The sequence below is a fragment of the Bufo bufo genome, chromosome 1 (genome assembly GCF_905171765.1).
Source record: "Bufo bufo chromosome 1, aBufBuf1.1, whole genome shotgun sequence".
NCBI lineage: Eukaryota > Metazoa > Chordata > Amphibia > Anura > Bufonidae > Bufo > Bufo bufo.
The window spans coordinates 453,940,830-453,963,005 of NC_053389.1; the positions used below are offsets into that span (position 1 = coordinate 453,940,830).

Consider the following 22,176-nt stretch of genomic DNA (forward strand, 5'->3'; position numbering starts at 1 on the left):
ACATCCAAAAGATATCTGTGACATTCAGTGTACTTTTTCTGTAAATGGTGGGACAGTGACATTCTGTAGATGGTGCGGACAGTGACATTAGCTGCGCCACATCTGCAGTGTAACGTCTGCGTTGAAAAAATGTATCTGTGACATCCAGTGTACTTTTTCAGTGACAAAACCAGGGCCTCATCTGCTAGCCAATCCCCTGTCGAAGGCGCAGGCCCGGATGCCTCCCACCCTGCACCTGGACCTTCGCAAGCACCATCAGCGACTACATCCACTTCCATGTCCCAGCGCAGCGTACAAATGTCCTTACCCCAGGCATTTGAACGCAAGTGCAAATGCCCACTGCATTACACAGTACCCAGCCGCCACTATTTTTTAAGGTGTGCCATGCCCACATTACACCAACATGTGTCCCGTAACATCACACGTGCCCTAAACAACGCAGTTACTGGGAAGGTCCACTTAACCACGGACACATAGACAAGTGCATTCGGTCAGGGATGCTACATTTCTTTGACGGCACACTGGGTGAATGTTGTGGAGGCCGGGAGTGAGTCGTACCCTCGGATGGCACAGGTGCTACCGACGCCAAGGATTGCGGGCCCTACATTGATAAGGGTTTCCACGAGCACCTACGTTAGTGGCTCCATCCCCCACTTCTCCTCCTCCACTTCCACCTCCGAATTATCAGCGTGCAGCAACAGTCAGTCATCAGTCGGTAGCTGGAAGCAGTGTAGCACTGCAGTGGGGAAGTGGCAACAGGCCGCGCTGAAGCTGATATGCTTAGGGGACAAACAGCACACCGCTGCGGAGCTGTGGCAGGGGATAAGAGACCAGACTGAGCTGTGACTCTCGCCACTCAACCTAATACCAGGCATAGTTTTGTCTGATAATGGCTGTAACTTGGTGGCGGCTTTGGAGCTCGGCAAGCTCACACACATCCCATGCCTAGCCCACGTCTTAAACTTTGTGGTTCAGCGGTTTCTCAAAACCTTCCCAATTTGCCTGAGCTACCGGTGAAGGTGCTCTGTGTGTGTGGCCATTTCCGCAAGTCATCGACAGCTTCAGACGGTCTGTCAATGCTGCAGCAGCGCTTGAAATTGCCAGCTCACCGGCTGTTGTGCGACGTGAGCATGTGCTGGAACTCGACGTTCCACATGTTGGCCAGGCTTTGTGAGCAGCAGAGGGCAGTAGTGGAATACCAGCTGCAACATGGTCGTCGCCTTTCCAGTCAGCTTCCACTATTCACAAGCGAAGAGTGGGCATGGATGTCTGACCTCTGTGAGGTTTTAAGAAACTTTGAGGAATCAACACAGATGGTGAGCGGCGATAACGCTATAATCAGCGTAACCATCCCACTTCTATGTCTACTCAAACGCTCACTACTTACAATTAAGGACGACGCTTTGCATGTGAAAGAGGTGGAAATAGGGGAAGACATTACACAGGGTGATATCCAGACCACATGGAAATATCGTCTTCTCAGCGCAAATTGGACGATGAAGAGGAGGAGGAGCAGGAGACGGTTGCCTCTGAAGTTTGATTCCATTTGTTCAGCGTGGGTAGGCAGAAGAGGAGGAAGAGGATGAGGAGATTGAGAGTGATCCTCCTGATGACGACAGCGAAATCTTGCCTGTTGGTACTTTGGCACACATAGCTGACTTCGTGTTAGGATACCTTTCCCGCGACCCGCGCGTTATACGCATTTTAGACAAAACGGATTACTGGTTGTTCCCCCATCTCGACCTCCGCTACAAAGAGAACTTCTCATCTCTCATTCCTCTGGTGGAGTGGACGAGCAAAACGGTGCAATACCAGAAGATCCTTGTTAAAAAATTGCTCCAAAAATTTCCATCTGACAACGCTGGCGGCAGAGTCCGTAGTTCCTTGGCCAACCAAGGAGGGTAGACAAGAGGAACACACAGCAGTTCCAACAGAGGCAGGGCAACACTCTCCAAAGCCTGGGACAGTTTCCTGCCACCCCGCCAGCACCCTCACCCTGATGCGCGGCCTAGTGTCACAAGGAGGGAAACATTTTGGAAGATGGTGAAGGAGTACATAGCAGACCGTGTCAGCATCCTCAATGATCCCTCAGTGCCTTACAACTAGCTGGACACATAGCACGAACTGGCACTCTACGCCTTGGAGGTGCTGGCCTGCCCTGCCGCCAGCATTTTGTGTGAGCGAGTATTTAGTGCTGCTGGTGGTAATATAACAGATAAGCGTATCCGCCTGTCAACTGAAAATGCTGACAGGTTGACTCTTATAAAAATGAACAATGCCTGGATTGACCATGACTTCTCGACTCCACCAGAGGAAAGATAATGAATATAAAGGCACTTTAAATGTTTTGTTTATAATATACCAAATACACTGTATTCCCATGCACCCCTTCCACCACAAACAAGGGTATATGGCTGAATTTTCCTTTTCTCATCCTCCTCTTCCATCATATCAACATGCTTATTCGTCGGATATAATACCCTCACATATATGCCCTTCACATATAATGTTTTACAGGGTCAGCTAAGCTGCAGGCTCTCCCATATAATTTTTTAGAGGGTCAGCTCACCAGCAGGCCCTCACCTACAATGTTTTACCGGGTCAGCTCACCAGCAGGCCCTCGCATATAATGTTTTACAGGGTCAGCTCACCAGCAGGCCCTCGCATATAATTTTTCACAGGGTCAGCTCACCAGCAGGCCATCAACTACAATCTTTTACAGGGTCAGCTAACCTGAAGGCCCTCGCATATAATATTTTAGACGGTCAGCTCACCTGCAGGCCCTCACCTACAACCTTTTAGAGGGTCAGCTCACCAGCAGGCCCTCACCTACAATCTTTTACAGGGTCAGCTCACCTTGAGGCCCACACCTAAAATCTTTTACAGGGTCAGCTCACCAGCAGGCCTGCAACTAAAATCATTTACAGGGTCAGCTCACCAGCAGGCCCTCGCATATAATGTTTTATAGGGCCAGCTCACCAGCAGGCCCTCGCATATAATTTTTTACAGGGTCAGCTCACCAGCAGGCCTTCAACTACAATCTTTTACAGGGTCAGCTAAGCTGAAGGCCCACACATATAATGTTTTAGAGGGTCAGATCACCTGCAGGCTCTCACCTACAACCTTTTAGAGGGTCAGCTCACCAGCAGGCCCTTGCCTACAATCTTTTACAGGGTCAGCTCACCTGCAGACCCGCACCTACCATTTTTTACAGGGTCAGCTCACCTGCAGGCCCACGCATACAGTCCCTGACAAAAGTCTTGTCGCTTCTCTATTTTGTAGAAACTCCTGCTATTAACCTGACTTTTAATTAATCAATTGGTGTTAGAAATAGCTCATATGAAAAGCTAAAGCCCTCCCAAATGATGTTTAATGCACTGAAATAAATTACTTTCACTGAAAAAAGATTTATCATTTAATCAAGACAGAAATGTCAAATTTTGGCAAGACAAAAGTTTTGTCGCCTATACAGAAATTGAACAACTTTACTGCAAATCCAAAAATATGTCAGCAAATTAAGTAGTGGTGCTGTGTGATCCAAATTTAATATCTTGAATGACTTCCATAAGCTTGAAGGACAGCATCCATGCGGTTTGGCAAGGATTCATACAATTTATTGATGAAGTCATCAGGAATAGCAAAGAAAATAGTCTTGCATGCCTCTCAGAGTTCATAAATATTCTTTGGTTTCGTCTTCCATGCTTTCTCTTTCATCCTATACCACATGGAGCACCATCCTGCTGCAGAATTTGGCCTTTTTTATGGTTGGGAATATAAGAGGTAGCTAAGATTTCTTGGTATTTTAGACTATTGATGTTGCCTTCCACCCTGCAGATCCCTCGCACACCCCCATACTGGATGTAACCCCAGACCATGATTTTGCCTCCACCAAACGTCACTATTTTCTGGGTAAATCTCGGCTCCATGCGGGTTCCAGTAGGTCTCCTGCAATATTTGCGGCGACTGTGATGTAATTCAACAGAAGATTCATCTGAAAAATCCACCTTCTGCCACTTTTCCAGCGTCCATCCTTTTAGCAGGCTGTGGCCCTTGGCAAATGCCACACGGTTTTTCAATTGTCTTTTGTTTAGTGCTGGCTTATGGGCACTGATTCGACCATGGAGGCCATTTCGAGACAGAATCCGACAAACTGTTCTGGTTGACACACGGACTTCAGGTAACCAGGTCTCGTGGAGCTCTGCTGCAGTGGAAAATGGGCTGGCCTTGGATTTTCGAGCCAACAAACGGTCCTCTTGAGCAGTTGTCTTGCGGGGTCGGCCTGACCTGGCCTTGTCCAAAACGTCTCCAGTCTCTTCAAATCTTTTTTTTATCCTCTGAACTTGACACTGAGACACATTGAAGGTGTCTGCCACATCAGCAGTGGATCTGGTCTTCAGCCTCTTGATAATCAACACTTTAGTCTCCGGGTGAATCTTAGTAATGCTTGCAGAGGTCTAGTTGCAGTTGATGTAAAGGTCTAGTGTACTGGGGTTCTTTTTATACACACCTGAGACCTAATTGATCCATTATTAGTCACAGGTGAAGCTCATATGACAAGGCGACAACACTTATGTCTTGGCAAAAATTGACTCAATGGGCTTTACCAAGCTGTGAATATTAGAATACTTTTTGTCAGTTTTGTTTTGCACTGAAACATTATTACAAAAGCTGTTGGGATTAAAATGACCCATTTCTTGTAACAAAATCTTGATTAGAAAAATATTTTAGCGGCACTTTAGGTCAATTTGTACACAAGCGACAAGACTTTTGTCAGGTACTGTATAATGTTTTACAGGGTCAGCTCACCTGCAGGCCCTGGCATATAATTTTTTAGAGGGTCAGCTTAGCAGCAGGCCCTCAACCATAATTTTTTCGATGGTCAGTTCGGCAGCAGACCCTCACCCATATTGTTTTAGAGGGTCAGCTTAGCAGCAGGCCCTCGCCACTAATGTTTTAGATGGTCATATCAGCAGGCCCTTGCTTCAAATCTTTTAGAGGGTCACCAGCAAGCCATCAATCATAATTTTTCAAGGGTGTGTATGATGCCCTCCTTTTTGTGTAACAAAGGGTGTATTGGAGTGCCGGTTCCTTGTAATTTTTTGGCAGCCCTTTCACTTAGTGCATAGGCTTTATGAGGGTAGGAGTCCCACTACCTGAACAATTGTACCACAATGTGAATGAGGCCCTCCTTTGTGTGATATACAAGTTGTATTGGAGTGCCTCTTACTTGTAATTTTTGGCAGAACTTGCACTTCATATGCAAGTAAATATACAGGAAAGAATGTTTCCTAACAATTTTTCCTCTAAAATCGATTTTATCTTCGGTTTTGTGCGTATTATTGTCAGTCTGTAAAAATGGCGTACTACTCGGACAACATCGTTCCCAGCAGCGACCTGGGAGTCCAAGATGCATCCAGACATCCTCCCCATGCTGTTCCTGAACCATTTCGGTGGTGTTTCCATCAATTTCTGCCCTTTTCCTATGAACCAGGCACCCTTCCCTCTTCAGAGCAGGGGGTGCCTGGTTTAACGCTCAGGTTCTCTCATTGACTTCCATTATACTCGGGTGCTCGGTAGAGCACCCAAGCATCCTGATCTGTTCGGCCTGAGCACCCGAGCACTTTGGTGCTCGATCAACACTTGCTGCAGGCAATTGCGCTTGCCACATTTATAGTGCTTTGAAAAGTATTCATGTTCTTGAACGTTTTCACAATTTTTCCCAGTAAACCCAGAAACTTAAACATATTTTATTTAGACTTTATGTGATAGACCAACACACAGTAGCAAGTGTGTGTAAAGTGAAAAGAATTGGATGCATGGTTTTAAAAAAAAATTATAAAAAAAAATCTGAAAATTGCATCATGCATTTGTATTCAGCCCCCTGTACCCATAAATAAAATCCATTGTGACCAATTGCCTTCAGAAGTCACCCATTAGTAGAGTCCACCTATGTGTAATTTATTCTCAATAAAACTACAACTGTTCTGTGAAGGCGTCAGAGGTTTGATGGATGGATTTAGTAAACATTAGTGAACAAACAGCAAAACTAAAACCAATGAACACACCAGACAGGTCAGGGATAAAGTTGAGGAGAAGCAAGTGTAAAGCAGGGTTAGGTTATAAAAAAATATCCCAAACTCTGAACATCTCACGGAGCACTGTTCCTTCCATCATCCAAAAATGGAAGGATTATGGCACAACTGAAAAACTACGAAGACATGGCTGTCCACCTTAACTTACAGCCCAGGCAAGGAGAGCTCTAATTAGATAAGCAGCCAATAGTCCCATGGTCACTCTGGAGAAGCTACAGAGATCCACAGGGAGAAGCTGTCCACAGGACAACTATTAGTTGTGTACTCTACAAATCTGGCCTTTATGGAAGAGTGGCAAGAAGAAAGCCATTTTTGAAAGCAATTCATAAGAAGTCTTGTTTGCAGTTTGCCACAAGACATGAAGGGGATACAGCAAACATGTAGAAGAAGGTGCTCTGGTCAGATGAGATCAAAGTTGAACTTTCTGGCCTAAATGCAAAAGACTTCGGTGAAAAACTAACACTGCACATCACACTGAACACACCATCCCCACTATGAAACATGATTGGGGCAGTATCATGCTATGGGGATGCTTTTCTTCAGCAGGGGCAGTGAAGCTTGGCATAGTTGATGGGAAGATGGATGGAGCTAAATACAGGGCAATCCTGGAGGAAAACCTGGTAGAGGCTGCAAAAGATTTTAGACTGGGGCAGAGGTTTACCTTACAGCAGGACAACGACCCAAAACATACAGCCCAAGTTACAATTAAGATCAAAGTATACTCATGTATCAAAATGGCCCCGTCAAATTCCAGACCTAAATCCCATTGAGAATCTGTGGCAAGACTTGAAAATTGCTGTTGACAGATGCCTTCACTCCAATCTGACTGAGCTTGAGCAATTTTGCAAAGAAAAATGGTCAAAAATGTAAGCCTCCAGATTTGCAAAGCTGGTAAAGACTTACCCCAAAAGATTTGCAGCTGTAATTGCAGCAAAACGTTGTCCTACAAAGCAATGACTCCGGGGAGCTGAATATAAATGCATGCAGCTTTTCAGATTTTTATTTATTAAAAGTTTTGAAAACCATGTATCATTTTCTTTTCACTTCACACATACTTGCTACTGTGTGTTGGTCTATCACATAAAATTCCAATAAAATGCATTCACGGTAAGTTTTTGGGTGTAACGTGAAAAAATTTGGAAAAGTTCAAGTGGTATGAATTCTTTTTCAAGGCACTATAACTGGTTATAAAGTATGCAGACTCCCTCTGTTTCCCATGGGTACCCTGCAGATGAGATCATGGGGTATTAATGTCAGTGCAGGAGGGCCGGGCCTAATGTAGACCTAAGCTTGCCTCCAGCGTTTACCTTAAAGCCTTATTCACATATCATTGATTCACTTTCGTATGATGTCCGTGTCCTCCACAGACAGTACACATACCCATTCATTTTAATATGTGTTTTAGCACGGTCTATATTTTTAGCACCGAAGCATGCCATATTTTTGTCCATGTTTATGGATCCATCAAGCCAATTATAATCTATGGATTCTATGAAAAATACGGACCTGACATGGACCTTATCTGTGTTTTGTCCGTGTTTCACGGACCATTTATAGGAAATTCTCTGAAATTTAATTTTTCAGCTGTGCTGTGTCCGTGGAACACAGATGACACACGTAGAGCCAAAAACGGACACATGGACCAATCACGGATTCTTCACGGAAATCTTCGGGGATGAATTACTGACCCTCTTTTTTTGGGGGGGTTGACATTTTTCAGTCACACAATGTTAGACTTGCATCTTCTCTTCTTTTTTCTGCCCTATGGAGAAGTCTATGGCTAAACGAAAAAATGGCACGCCTAGAGCATGCTGCAATTTACAAAAAATGTAAATAAACAAAAGAATGGCAAGAAACTGTCTTAAAACGCCACTGCAAAAAAGAAGTGTAGTGCGAAACCATCCTAACCATTACTACAGGGTGGGCCATTTATATGGATACACCTTAATAAAATGGGAATGGTTGGTGATATTAACTTCCTGTTTGTGGCACATTAGTATATGTGAGGGGGGAAACTTTTCAAGATGGCTGGTGACCATGGCGGCCATTTTGAAGTCGGCCATTTTGAATCCAACTTTTGGTTTTTCAATAGGAAGAGGGTCATGTGACACATCAAACCTATTGGGAATTTCACAAGAAAAACAATGGTGTGCTTGGTTTTAACGTAACTTTATTCTTTCATGAGTTATTTACAAGTTTCTGACCACTTATATAATGTGTTTAATGTGCTTCCCATTGTGTTGGATTGTCAATGCACCCCTCTTCTCCCACTCTTCACACACTGATAGCAACACCGCAGGAGAAATGCTAGCACAGGCTTCCAGTATCCGTAGTTTCAGGTGCTGCACATCTCGTATCTTCACAGCATAGACAATTGCCTTCAGATGACCCCAAAGATAAAAGTCTAAGGGGGTCACTGGATATGCAAAATTGCTACATGATGATGTGTTTCCCTTATTAAGCACTGAAGCTGGCACGTTCCCTGAGTTTTTCCAGCAAGATGGTGCACCACCACATTATGGGTGTCAGGTCCGAGCATTCCTAGATGAACAGTTTCCTCGAAAGTGGATTGGTCATCGTGGGCCACTTAAATGGCCCCCAAGGTCTCCCGATCTGACCCCCTTAGACTTTTATCTTTGGGGTCATCTGAAGGCAATTGTCTATGCTGTGAAGATACAAGATGTGCAGCACCTGAAACTACGGATACTGGAAGCCTGTGCTAGCATTTCTCCTGCGGTGTTGCTATCAGTGTGTGAAAAGTGGATAAGAGGGTTGCATTGAGAATCCAACACAATGGGCAGCACATTAAACACATTTTATATAAGTGGTCAGAAACTTGTAAATAACTCATGAAAGAATAAAGTTACGTTAAAAACAAACACGCCATTGTTTTTCTTGTGAAATTCCCAATAAGTTTAATATGTCACATGACCCTCTTCCTATTGAAAAAACAAAAGTTGGATTCAAAATGGCCGACTTCAAAATGGCCACCATGGTCACCAGCCATCTTGAAAAGTTTCCCCCCTCACATATACTAATGTGCCACAAACAGGAAGTTAAGGTGTATCCATATAAATGGCCCACCCTGTACATCTGATAACTAGGTAATTACAAATAATCCATGCATTCATAGCAAATTATTGATTATAAATTTAGCTTGAATCATTTTTCTGTAGTGCAAGCCTTGCCTCATTGTAATAAACACACACTTTATGTAGAATGCAATTTATACAGTTTGACTGTTCAGCTACATTTTTGTACCATTCACTGTTCCTTTTAATGAATAGTAAACTACAGCTATGATGTCATTAGCACTCGATATTTGACTAAGTCCTAAGTCTATGGGAAAAGTATAGAGTAAACTCTCCAAGACACCGGATTTTAGTGTGATATTAATACATATAAGGTAATTCTCTTTTAAGTTCATGTACCCACTCTCCATTTAGAAATCAATTTCTGCTTTATATGACACTGTGACATTAATCTGTTTTGGCAACAGAAATGCATGGTTTCTCAGTGTATGCCTGAATTGTAATATGAGCAAAATAAGACCTTTTCTAGACTAAAAACCCAGACATGAAACTATACACCATATAAAGGATATCCACAGTTTACTTTTTTTTATATATATAATAATAAAAAAGGGCTGATACACTTTAAGTTCCCAAAATGTAGTATTCGGCCACATGCATCCATAAATTTGATTTTTATGGTTGACATGGAAATAAACGTTCTTACTGCAGACACATTTGTAAGTCTACATGCACAGAGGTGAAGGTTACTTTGGCAGGGTGTAGGATGTCAAATTATATCTAAAAAGAAACAATGACGGCAATATGTTCTTAGATGTCAAGGATATTTGTAATGTATGAAATTGCTTAACTCGATGCTGTCCAGCTTTTCCATAAGGTAGACAAGATATAGGGGTAAAGTACATGTTTTGATTCAATTGTAACATCTTACAATAGGGAATGCAGGTTTCTTGAGCAGACTGGAGGTCAGAGATCATTGGTAGCTGAGCTGTTCCACATAAAGAAAATGTGTAGATGCTCTCTAAACTTGGTCATAGTCAAAGTTCTTCACCTGGCACTTACTCTCAGCCCAGCCTAAACGTCGCATACATAAGGCTTGGCCCATGTTAATTCCTATGGAAGGAAAGACACCTCTAGTACTACTTTTCTTGTGGAGAGTGCAAAATATGAAGAGAGACCAATTGGACTTCTGGTGTCTCAATAGACATAAGAACTTTGGCAATTTTTATCTGATTTGTCCATTAAACTGGTGGCATTTTTAGACAGGTTTGTGTATAGTAGGAACAATGTTCACTTTTGATGGTGCATTTAATACTTAAAGGGCTTCTGTCAGCCCACTAAACCGTTTTTGGTTTTTTTGTTTACTAATAATCCCTACACTGCGATTTATGCATACATAAGTTAAATAATCATTTCTGTTCAGTAGAATTTGCTAAAAAGCGATTTTTAAAATATGCTAATTACCTTGCTACCAGCAAGTAGAGCGGCTACTTGCTGGTAGCAGCCGCATCCTCCGACCCTAATGACGCCCCCTCCGCATTGTGATTGACAGGGCCAGGGAACGGAATCGTTCTCTGCTGGCCCTGCCTGTTAGCATTCAAAATCTGGCGCCTGCGCTGGGGCCGTACGTATCTTCAATCTGCGCAGGCGCACTAAGAGGCGGCCGCTCTCTCCTCAATGCGCCTGCGCCGGGTGTAGATGTGACGTCATCGGCGCAGGCACATTGAGGATGGAGCGGCCGAGCGAGTGGCCGTCTCTCAGTGCGCCTGCGCAGATTGAAGATAGATACGGCCGCGGCGCAGGCGCCAGATTTTGAATGCTAACAGGCAGGGCCAGCAGAGAACGATTCCGTTCCCTGGCACTGTCAATCAAAATGCGGAGGGGGCGTCATTAGGGTAGCCGCCCTACTTGCTGGTAGCAAGGTAATTTGCATATTTTAAAAATCGCTTTTTAGCAAATTCTACTGAACAGAAATGATTATTTAACTTATGTATGCATAAATCGCAGTGTAGGGATTATTAGTAAACAAAAAAAAAATAAAACGGTTTAGTGGGCTGACAGAAGCCCTTTAATAGAGTGATATACTTTTCTATTTATTCCTGACTTACCATATGCAGTACTTTGAAGGGGTTCTCTGGGAAATAATTGAAATAAAACTACTTCAAATACTTAAATATTACTTTATTATCAATATATTTATAATACCTTTCGTTAGTTATTGGCTACTTTTTTTGAGAACCAATCACGAGGAGAAATAAAATGGCTACTGTCCTATTAGTACAAATAAAAGTTGTCCTCATCACAAAGCAGGACAAGTTACTTCACAACACTGAGCTGCCTCCTCCTCCTCCTTTTCTCGACAGGGATCATGATTCTTAATATATCTGATAAGATCTCCAGCTGATTCTCTGTAGGAATGGAGTTCATGAGGAGACAGGTAAAGTACAGCGAATAGGGTAGGATGTGTGTAATGAGCAGCAGCACTTGTATGCAGTTGGCTACATTACAATAGCCCCACATCACCACATCTGTCCTGTCCATCTTCTCTATACTTCAGCTCTCTTCTCATTAACTCCACTTTATGTTGTCATCATTTTTTGCTTTTATTTTTAGCAGTAATTTTTCACATTTTTAAGAAAATTTCCAAAACCTACAATCAATTCAGTTCTGAAGTGGCTTTGAGTAGTCTGCATATTAACCCCATCCTCCCATAAAGCACACCATTTTAAAAACTAAACCCCTCAAAGTGTTAAAAACAGCACAGGAAGTTTAACTTTGTTGGTGCTTCATGGGCATTAACACAAAATGGAGGTAAAACGTAAAACTTCCATATTTTTTTTCAATTTTAATTAATGATTTGGAACACAGTACATATTAAAAGTACATTTTATTGGCTTGACTCTGCAGTTTTTTTTTTGTTTTGTTTTTTTATATCCCAGATGTGGTGCTAGACTGCTGCTTGTCAAATACTGGCCTCAGAAATAAAGGTGTACCTTGAAGATTTTGGGTCCTCCCTTTTTAAAAAAAATGTTTTTCAGGAACTATTTCAGGGTTACAGAGGTCTTGAGATGTCAAAACATAAGAAAAAACCATAAACCCTATTTTGGAAACTATGCCCTCAAGAAATTCATCTTGGGGCATAGTGAGCATTTTAACCCTGTGGGAGTTTCATAGAATATATTAGAATTCAGTCCCATAATATGTAGTTTAACTCAGAAGTTTTTATTTTCACAAACTTACTTAAGCACAGTAGAATCACTTTTTATTAAAAATCATGTTTTTATGTCACTACTTTCTAAGATCCAAAATATTTTTATTTATCCATCGAGGCAGCTACAGTTGTGTTCCAAATTATTCAACCCCCAATGCTGTAAAGGGTTTTAGGGAATTTAGTGTACATTTGTAATTGTGTTCAGAATGAAATCTTACAAGGACTTTTTAAAGAACCAAATGCAACTAAAATGACATCAATTGTTTTTGTAATACAGTATTAAATGTTTTTTTTTTGTGATTTCTTCATTGACACAATTATTCAACCCCCTAAAGACTACCACTCTTAAGAACAGAGGTTCATTCAAGTGTTTTCGATCAGGTATTGAAAACACCTGTGGATGTCAAGGAGCAGCAATCAAGCATAATAAGCACCAATTAGGCAGATTTAAAAGGACTGTGATACTCAGCTCCTTCTAGACATTTACTGGTGTGTTTACAAACATGGTGAAGTCAAGAGAATGCTCCAGGAAGACAAGAGAAGAGGTGATTTCTCTTCACAGGAAGGGCAATGGCTATAAGAAGATTGCAAAGATGTTAAACATACCAAGAGACACCATAGGAAGCATCATTCGCAAATTCAAGGCAAAGGGCACTGTTGAGACGCTACCTGGTCGTGGCAGAAAGAAGATGCTGACTTCGACTGCTGTGCGCTACCTGAAGCGCAAGGTGGAGAAAAGTCCCCGTGTGACTGCTGAGGAACTGTGTGACTGCTGAGGAACTGAAAAAAGATTTGTCAGATGTGGGTACTGAAGTTTCAGCTCAGACAATAAGGCGCACACTGCGTAATGAAGGCCTCCATGCCAGAACTCCCAGGCGCACCCCCTTGTTGTCTCCAAAGAATAAGAAGAGTCGACTGCAGTATGCCAAAAGTCATGTGGACAAACCACAAAAGTTTTGGGATAGTTTTCTGTGGACTGATGAAACAAAATTAGCACTGTTTGGGCCCATGGATCAACGCTATGTTTGGAGGAGGAAGAACAAGGCCTATGAAGAAAAGAACACCTTGCCTACTGTGAAGCATGGTGGGGGGTCAATCATGCTTTGGGGCTGTTTTGCTTCTACAGGTACAGGGAAGCTTCAGCGTGTGCAAGGTACCATAAATTCTCTTCAGTACCAGGAGATATTGGATGAAAATGTGATGCAGTCCGTCACAAACCTGAGGCTTGGGAGACGTTGGACCTTTCAACAGGACAATGATCCCAAGCAGGGGTCGAGTGGAGGGGGAACGCGTGGGAACGGCGTTCCTGCACTTTTTTCATGGCAGGAACGCCGTTCCCTTTCAGCCTCAAGCCAGGAGAACGCGGCTGAAATCAGATTCACAGGGCACAGGGGGCGGAGACGGAGCGGAGGCGAGGCCCTGCGTGAAGTGCACTGTGCAGGGCAGGCTAAGGGAGGAGGGAGGAGGAGCGGTGCTGCTGCCTGCGACTGCCTCACTGTGACTCCTCTCATGGCGCCTGAGAGCTCCCCTCCTCCTATCCTGAGCCAGCCTGCGACGAGTGCGACTGTCTGCTGACTGAGGTGAGCGTCCGTCACGTGGCTGGACCATCCGACTGTGACTCCCTGAGTGAGTGTCTGTCAAGTGATCGATCAGCCAGGGCAGGATTAATGTGCACAGCCTGGTTGGGAGGCCCCCCTTACCCTGACCTTAGGCAAGTGACAAACTGCCCCCCCCCTCCTCAATCTTAGGCAAGTGACAAACCCAGTTCTGCTACAAACCCAGCTCTGTGATTGTGATGCCTTGGATAGCTTCCACTGGACCCACAGCCAGGGTCCAGTGGAAGCTATCCAAGGCATCACAGAGAGGAACTGCAGTTTGGCATTACAGATTTGTTGTAGTTGCTCATTGTAGATGTAGCAGAGCTGAGTTTGTCACTTGCCTAAGAATGAGGGGGGCAGTTTGTCACTTGCCTAAGGGAGGCAATAGCTACGCCCCTGCTCACCGCCACCTTCCTGGTCCTCGGCTATCGGCTGTGAGGGCTGCGCACAGGAGCCGAGTGAGTCGCTCTGTGACGTCACTCCGTGCGCAGCCTACAGCAGTAGAAGAGGAGCGTCTGTGTCCAGGAGCAGGAGAGGTAAGTTTATTTATTTTATTTTATACTAAAGGCGTATAGGCTGAATGGAGAGGCACTGACTGGAGGCTGGTGGAGGGGGCACTCGGGGCTGGTGGAGGGGGCACTCGGGGCTGGTGGATGGGGCAGCACTGGGTGCTAGTGAATGGGGCCCTGGGGGCTGGTAAGAGGCACTGGGCGGCTAATGGAGAGACTCTGGGGGCTGATATAGAGGACTGGGGGGCTGATGAGAGGCACTGGGGGGCTGATGAGAGGCACTGGGGGTTCCCACACTTTTTTTCCCAGGGCTTGACCCCTGATCCCAAGCATACCTCCAAGTCCACTAGAGCATGGTTGTAGATTAAAGGCTGGAACATTTTGAAGTGGCCATCACAGTCACCAGACTTAAATCCGATTGAGAACCTCTGGTGGGACTTAAAGAAAGCAGTTGCAGCGCGCAAGCCTAAGAATGTGACTGAACTGGAGGCTTTTGCCCATGAAGAATGGGCGAAGATACCCGTAGATCGCTGCAAGACACTTGTGTCAAGCTATGCTTCACGTTTAAAAGCTGTTATAACTGGAAAAGGATGTTGTACTAAGTACTAAGATTGAATGTCACTTGGGGGTTGAATAAAACTGATAATGATGGGAGCACAGAAAAGACATTTGTGGTTATTTCATTATAAATGTTATGTTATATTTGTCTGACTTACAAGTGCCTCTTTGATTTAATTGTAAACAAGATGACTGAAATGATCAAAATCAATGTCAAACTGGCCAAAACACTCAATTTCAGTGGGGGTTGAATAATTTTGAAAACAACTGTATGTAAGGGCTTATTTTATTAGGGACAAGCTTTCGTTTTTAGGCTTCTTTCACACTAGCGTTCAGAGCGGGTCCGTCTGATGTTTCATCAGACGGATCCGCTCCTATAATGCAGACGTTTGTATCCGTTCAGAACGGATCCGTCTGCATTATAACTTAGAAAAATTTCTAAGTGTGAAAGTAGCCTGAACGCATCCGTCCAGACTTTACATTGAAAGTCAATGGGGGGCGGATCCGTTTGAAGATTGAGCCATATAGTGTCATCTTCAAACGGATCCGTCCCCATTGACTTACATTGTAAGTCTGGACGGATCCGCTTGCCTCCGCACGGCCAGGCGGACACCCGAACGCTGCAAGCAGCGTTCAGGTGTCCGCCTGCTGAGCGGAGGCTGAACGCCGCCAGACTGATGCATTCTGAGCGGATCCGCATCCACTCAGAATGCATTAGGGCTGGACGGATGCGTTCGGGGCCGCTTGTGAGCCCCTTCAAACGGAGCTCACAAGCGGAGCCCCGAACGCTAGTGTGAAAGTAGCCTTACTGGTACAATTTTCTGGTACATGATCATATCACTGTTTACACCTTTTTTGGGAGGCCAAAAACAGCAATTCTATCATTGTTTTTATATTTTTTTCTAATTTTTACAGCATTCACTGGGAATAATAAGAAACATGATCATTTTATATTTTACCAGATTGTTACAGATGGGGAAATACTAATTATGCATAGAATACTCCCCCCCCCCCCCAAATAATAAAGAAAAATATGGATATGGTGAAAAGTGGCACTTTTTTACTTGAAAATGTTATTTTTATTTTGCAAAAATATATTTTTTTATTAAGAAACTTGTACTGGTCCTCCAATTGCAGGTAAAATCCATTACAATACTTCTGTATTTTAATGGGTTTTAAATGTTAGTATTACATTGACAGGTCACCTATTAGCCACTGTCTCTGGTCTAATTGGTTTACGTACATTGGCAACCCTGCAGGCCATTGCAAAGCTTCTGGTTGCCTTGGCCCCCATAGTGACCCTGTGATTGTGTTGTGAGGTGTCTGATGGGGTACAGAGGGAGTCCTTTCAATCTGTAAACTATTTAGATGTTACAGACATTATTGACTGTGTCATCTGAAGGGGTAAACTGCCAGTATTATAATTATCTCCAATCCGGGCAGTGAGAGCAGAGTGCCAGCTGTATAATATAGCTGGCAACCGCAAGTGATGGCACAAGCACAGCTTGTGAGCTCCTGAACTAGCGCCATCATTGAGCAGTACTATTATGTTCCTTTACTTTCACTAGGTACTTGAAACATGTGATTACTGGCCCATGCTATATGTATACATCAGTCGTCTGACCTCTATAGCAGGGCACAATGTAGTTCATGCAGCAAATGTCATTTGAGAAAAAATAAAAATAAAAAATTTCTCTGACAGCTCCAGCATTTTTAAAACAGGGAGAATAACTAGGAAGACACAATATCCCAACAAGTAACATGGAACGTATAAGATACCTTCAGTAATTTGCGTAAAAACCTTTAAGGATATGCAGCTAAAATAAATTTAATATTTTACCCAAACAGGGATTATATAGAGGAAGAGGGAACTTACTACTACTACTGAAATTGTGCAGTCTCTGCACTGGTTCAAACAGTGTGTAAAAATGGGGAGTTAAAATCGGGAATGTGTAATGTTAGCTAGCAAGCTTGTAGACAGAGAGGCCATGACTGGGTTGCAGCATCATCATATATGTAATTTAATAATTCAGAATGACCAGCATTCCATTTCCAATTCTTGGGTGTCTATAGCGAGCCCTAGAATTCAATGGAACTCAATGAAACAATTATATAATGTATCATTATGGAACTGTTATATCCAGAATAGCTCTTGACTGAACAGTCCCACTGCTTGGACTCCCAGTGAATAGCTTTCATTTAAATCAATGGGCTGCTCACATGATGTGTAACCATATGGGTCCCATGTTATTTTCTTTGTCAGTTGCCCTCTGCTTTGGCTAGTATAAGCTGTTCCTGAACAGGAGACCATTCTGTATTAACTCAGAATGAATAGGGTACTTGGTAATGATTTTGTAAAACAAACACACTCCTTAAAATGTATTTATCATATGGGTACATACATTTACAAAGTTACAATAGGATCATACTAAGCAATGTACGCATGTGTTGTGTTATTGTGACATTTTTTGCATTATTTTAACACCTGCAACATACATATATTATGGTATTTTTCTTTACTTGGAAATATACAATAATTGTGGCATGTCGTTTTGTGTCTTTCTTTATGTGTATGTAAAGCAATGCCTGCAAAATCTTTGAAGTAACCAAATATACTGCAGATCTCTTTGCACATATTTTAATATAATCTCTGTTGCAGGTTACTTAGTTATAGGAAATCACTCAAGTAAGTTGACCAAAGTTGTGTTTTTTTTTTCAATTCCGATCCTACAGATTAAATAGTGTGATGAAAGTTAATGTATGGTGCTTTTTCATGCATTTACAAGGACGACCTGCATATAAATCATAAAAGCATGACTAATTGCATGGTAACTGGAGAAATGCTTTGTCTCTCTAGGGTGAAACTTGCATGTGTGTGTTTTAGCTTGAACAGACTGGAAAACTTTGTCATTGTGAGAACAAAATCACTGCTCAACAAACCTATGAAGTGTCCAGAATAACATGATGGTGTATTTTCCAAATAACTGTATATGATAGAGTGAATCCGAGCTAGATCATTTGAATATATCTATGTAGAATGCTACTGTGTGTGTAATGTAATCTCATACTTTCTCCCCAGGCCTGTGAGCAAGAAAACCTTTCTGCAGCACATTGAGGAGCTGTGTGCCAATAACAACCTAAAATTTCAAGAAGAATTTTCGGTATGCTCCTAACAGTTGTCACAACATCACAAGCTCTCCAGTAATTGTCATGTGTCACATTTCATGTCCATTTTAAGCATATGAGACCAAGAAAAACTGCAGCCTTGATAATCAATACCCAATTACCCAAGTAATTATTTAGACAGTAAGGCTACACTGATTTGGGTTTTACATGCCACATTGCCCTACAGGCGTGAGCCCGTAAAAAAAAAGAAGAAGAAATTCTATGGATGAGAACCATTTGGAATAGTGTTTTTTGTGAGAAAACGTGATAAACGTCTTCTGAAAAGTTGCTGCATATTATGGGGGTCATTTATTAAGCTGAAATATGCCTATATCAGGTGTATTTCAGGTGCAGATTGCGGCACAACGGCTAGCTGCGCTGCAATTTGCGACTTCTCCCCGCTCATGTCAGGTCTAAAATATTGGGCGTCAAGTGGGCGGGGAAGGGGATAGTCCGGCAGGCCTGTCTCATTTGCCATTTTCTATGTTTCAGATGTAGAAAATGGTCTAAATGTAAGACAGCTCAAAAGCTGTGTTACATTTAGAACTGGTGGCGGATCCACCGAAGTTATGGAGAGGCCGGCTCCTCTTCATAACTTCAGCAGATCCACCGCCAGTTTAGGAGTTTATTAAGACAGGCGTCTAAAATGCCTGTCTTAATAAACTTTATATTATGATACTGTGCGCATCTGTTTATAGTTCTTTTACACCTTCTTATACTTTGTAAATCAAACATTTGCCCAGTGTTCAGTACATTGGTGAGCAAATAATTTAGGTTTTAAGTGTTTACGTAATCTTTAAGGAGTTATTCCTATCTTGTAAAGGGATGGCATATCACTAAGATTTGCCATCACATTACCATTGGTGAGGGTAAAACCCCACCAATCTTGAGAATGAAACAAAACCAATGTCTGTAGAACAGGATACTGAATTAACCCTAATGCAGCAACGGCATTGAAATTGTTCCAAGTGTTACTCCAGTTAAATAATATAGGAATCAGAGACTCTTCAATCAGCATAAAGAGCAATTTGTAATTTCACCAGGTTTCAGGTTGCTATGGAAAACACCACATTCACAAGAACCACAATATCTAGAAATTCCAATGGATGAGAAAAACGCTTCCAGTGGTGAAGCACTGCAAAATACCTGTTTCAAACAAAGTGCATTTATTGTACTTAAGAAACATCAGTGGGACATGGAGAGTCCTGTTTGACGTGGCCTGAATTCTGTATTAGACAGGCGGATCAGCAACTGATTGTTGGGATGGAAACATTACCTCCCAGCAATTTCTTGCTAGCTAGCAGAGGAGACTGCTGCTATTACATCGCTCATCCCCATACTGTCTAGTGGTTTGCCAGTGGCAGATGACTATTAGACAGCACGATCTGCCACTGGCAAGAACTGATTTTTAAGCATGCATAAAAATCAGAATTGCCTGATGAACGTTCATCAGGCAATCAGAGGCAGTAGTAGTAGTGACGCTCGATAGTGATTATCAGCCGAAATATCAGCCAGTGTAATACAACCTTAACTTAAGTTCCACCTTAATGTGGCTTCTTTAGTGCCGTGCTATAACCTCATTACAATATCCCCAAATATTTATACATAGTAGCTGTATATATGCAACGGAAACATTTCACATAATCTGCTGCTATATGCACCATTGCTTCATAGTTGCATAATTGGTAAATTTGGAAAAAAGACACAAGTTCATCAACCCCATCCTATAATTGTACAGTGTTGATCCAATGGAAGGCAAAAGAAACCCTATAAAACAGATATTAATATTTCCATATAAAAGGGAGAAAAATGCCTTCCTACTCCAAATAGGGCAATCAGAATAAATTCCTGAATCAACATCCCATCTCCAAAAATCCAAGACCCATAATCCGCAATATTTTTATATTCTAGACTCTTGAACGCCAGTGAATCAGCTATCACAACCTCTTCTGGCAGAAAGTTCTATAATCTCACTGATCTTATTTCCTCTAGGATGCCATGTTGTCATGGTTACAGGCCTAGGTATAAAAATATTACTAGAAAGATTTCTGTACTATTTTTCATATATTGTGAAAGTTTAATCTCCCCTAAGCTACGGTATATATTTCCAGAATAAATAAACCCAAGTTTCACAATCTGAATAATAATTACATTTTTCCTTGTTAATTACATTGGTGCTGCCGCTCCTACATCCTCATGATCGGTAGGGTTCCCAGAGAAAGAACCAAGAACCAATAACCACATGTTATGTTAGATGTCTAGCAGAATGCAATAGGAATGGTTTCATGAGATGGTTTCACTGCGATGGAACATCTGTCAGCTGCGCTGAATTGTTGTAGTGGCCAAAAGACAGAAAATATGATACATGTGAAAGTATCTCGCATCACAACTTGAAGTAATGCTAAAATGGAGAACTGCATGTGCCTAATTGGCTTTTAGTGCAACAGTTGTGGTCCAAACTGGGATACAATGGTATAAAATATTGATATAGTGTAGAGTAAATGGTCACTTGCAATGGAAGAAATGTCGTGAATTTCAGTGCAGTTACAGTAACAACTGGTTTAGAGTGACATAAACGTTTGTCTACATTACTAATTAGTTAAAGTTCATTATCTGCTCTGCTTTATGATTACCTAGCATAATTGCTTTGGTCTATCAATTTTACGCACATATAAGAGCAACTTATAAAGGGATAGAGTTCTGCTTGTTTAATATGTTTCATGTTTCTTGCAGGAGCTCCCAAAGTTTCTTGAAGATCTTGCTGTATCAGATGCGGATCTACCATGGAACAGGTCCAAAAATCGCTTTACAAACATAAAGCCATGTATGTATATCAATTTAAACACATTGGTCCTGACATCATGCTTTGACTCCAGAATTCTAGCTTAAAAAAGTGGCAAAATAGGACTTTTGCGACTTTTTGCACTTGCACAAAAATTTTGCATGCTTTTGCATGCTTTTTGCATTCTTACACCACTCACTCGAGCTTTTAAATGCGGATATAAATGTGGGTGTGGTTAGCTATGTTAATTAGTTTCAACCTAGATTTATCATTGAGACTTTTAAAAAAAGTTGCAAAATAGTCACAGTCTCACTCAAGTAGGAGGGTAGCGTAGGACAACTGGAGTAGCTTTGCAAGACAAAAGTTTAAGGATAACACAAATTTTCAAACAATATGCGACATTTGATAAATGTGGCATAAAGTACACCAAGGAAGACTCAAGCAAAACCAACTACAAATATTCCTCTCATGATACATTCCCCCATTATCTTAAATTTATTGTAACTTTACTAATCATTAGTTTATTATTATTTTTTTATAGTACTAGGTATTATACAATACATATACTTATCACTGCCCTAGTTGAGTTTACAATATACATTCCCTACCACATACATGTAGGCTATGGCATTGGGGGACCATACCTGGTCTGCAAATTGCGGATCCGCAATACACCCAGCCAGCACCCCCCTATAGAAATGGCTATTCTTGTCCGCAATTGCAGACAAGAATAGGACATGCTCTATTTTCTTGCGGAGCGGAAGATCGGGCCGCCCTCCGGAAATGCGGATGCGAAGAGCACATTCTACGGACGTCTGAAAAGGGCCTTAACCGTCCATTAGGATGCATTGGCAAATTGTCATGTTATATTCTATGGCAAATTCATCAGATCAGAGAAATGGATACATCCTTTTGCTAATCTCTTTGTTCCTCGATATATATAATCTCTGTATTGCCATCTCTCAGATTTCTATACAAAGCTTTCTGAGAAGTGTAGGCTGTGTATCAGGTAAACTACAGTTTTATGATGTGAAGCATCAAGATGCAGTGCAGCACAGAACAATGTAGTAGTTCAGTTAAGCTTTGGGTGTATGTGCAGTTACCCAGTGAATTACTGCAAAGGATGTGATTTATTTATAAGTATTCTTACAGTAAAGTGTTCTTTTTACTTGTGCACTGGGTATCCTTAATGGATATGTATGGGGAAAAAATTGCTAAATGGCAGCTTT

At 42.1% G+C, this 22,176-nt stretch overlaps 1 protein-coding gene across 3 annotated transcripts in view; it reads left to right on the forward strand.

The window, feature by feature from the left end:
* PTPRQ (protein tyrosine phosphatase receptor type Q) overlaps window positions 1–22,176 on the forward strand; it is a 538,157-nt gene that overhangs the window by 485,155 nt on the left and 30,826 nt on the right. For 2 of the 3 annotated variants that reach the window (XM_040408443.1, XM_040408453.1), the window contains 3 exons: window positions 17,660–17,686; window positions 18,080–18,161; window positions 20,899–20,989. In XM_040408443.1, coding sequence (XP_040264377.1) covers window positions 17,660–17,686; window positions 18,080–18,161; window positions 20,899–20,989 — 200 coding nt within the window. The remainder of the gene's footprint in view (window positions 1–17,659; window positions 17,687–18,079; window positions 18,162–20,898; window positions 20,990–22,176) is intronic. The other variant, XM_040408462.1, reaches the window with a different exon arrangement.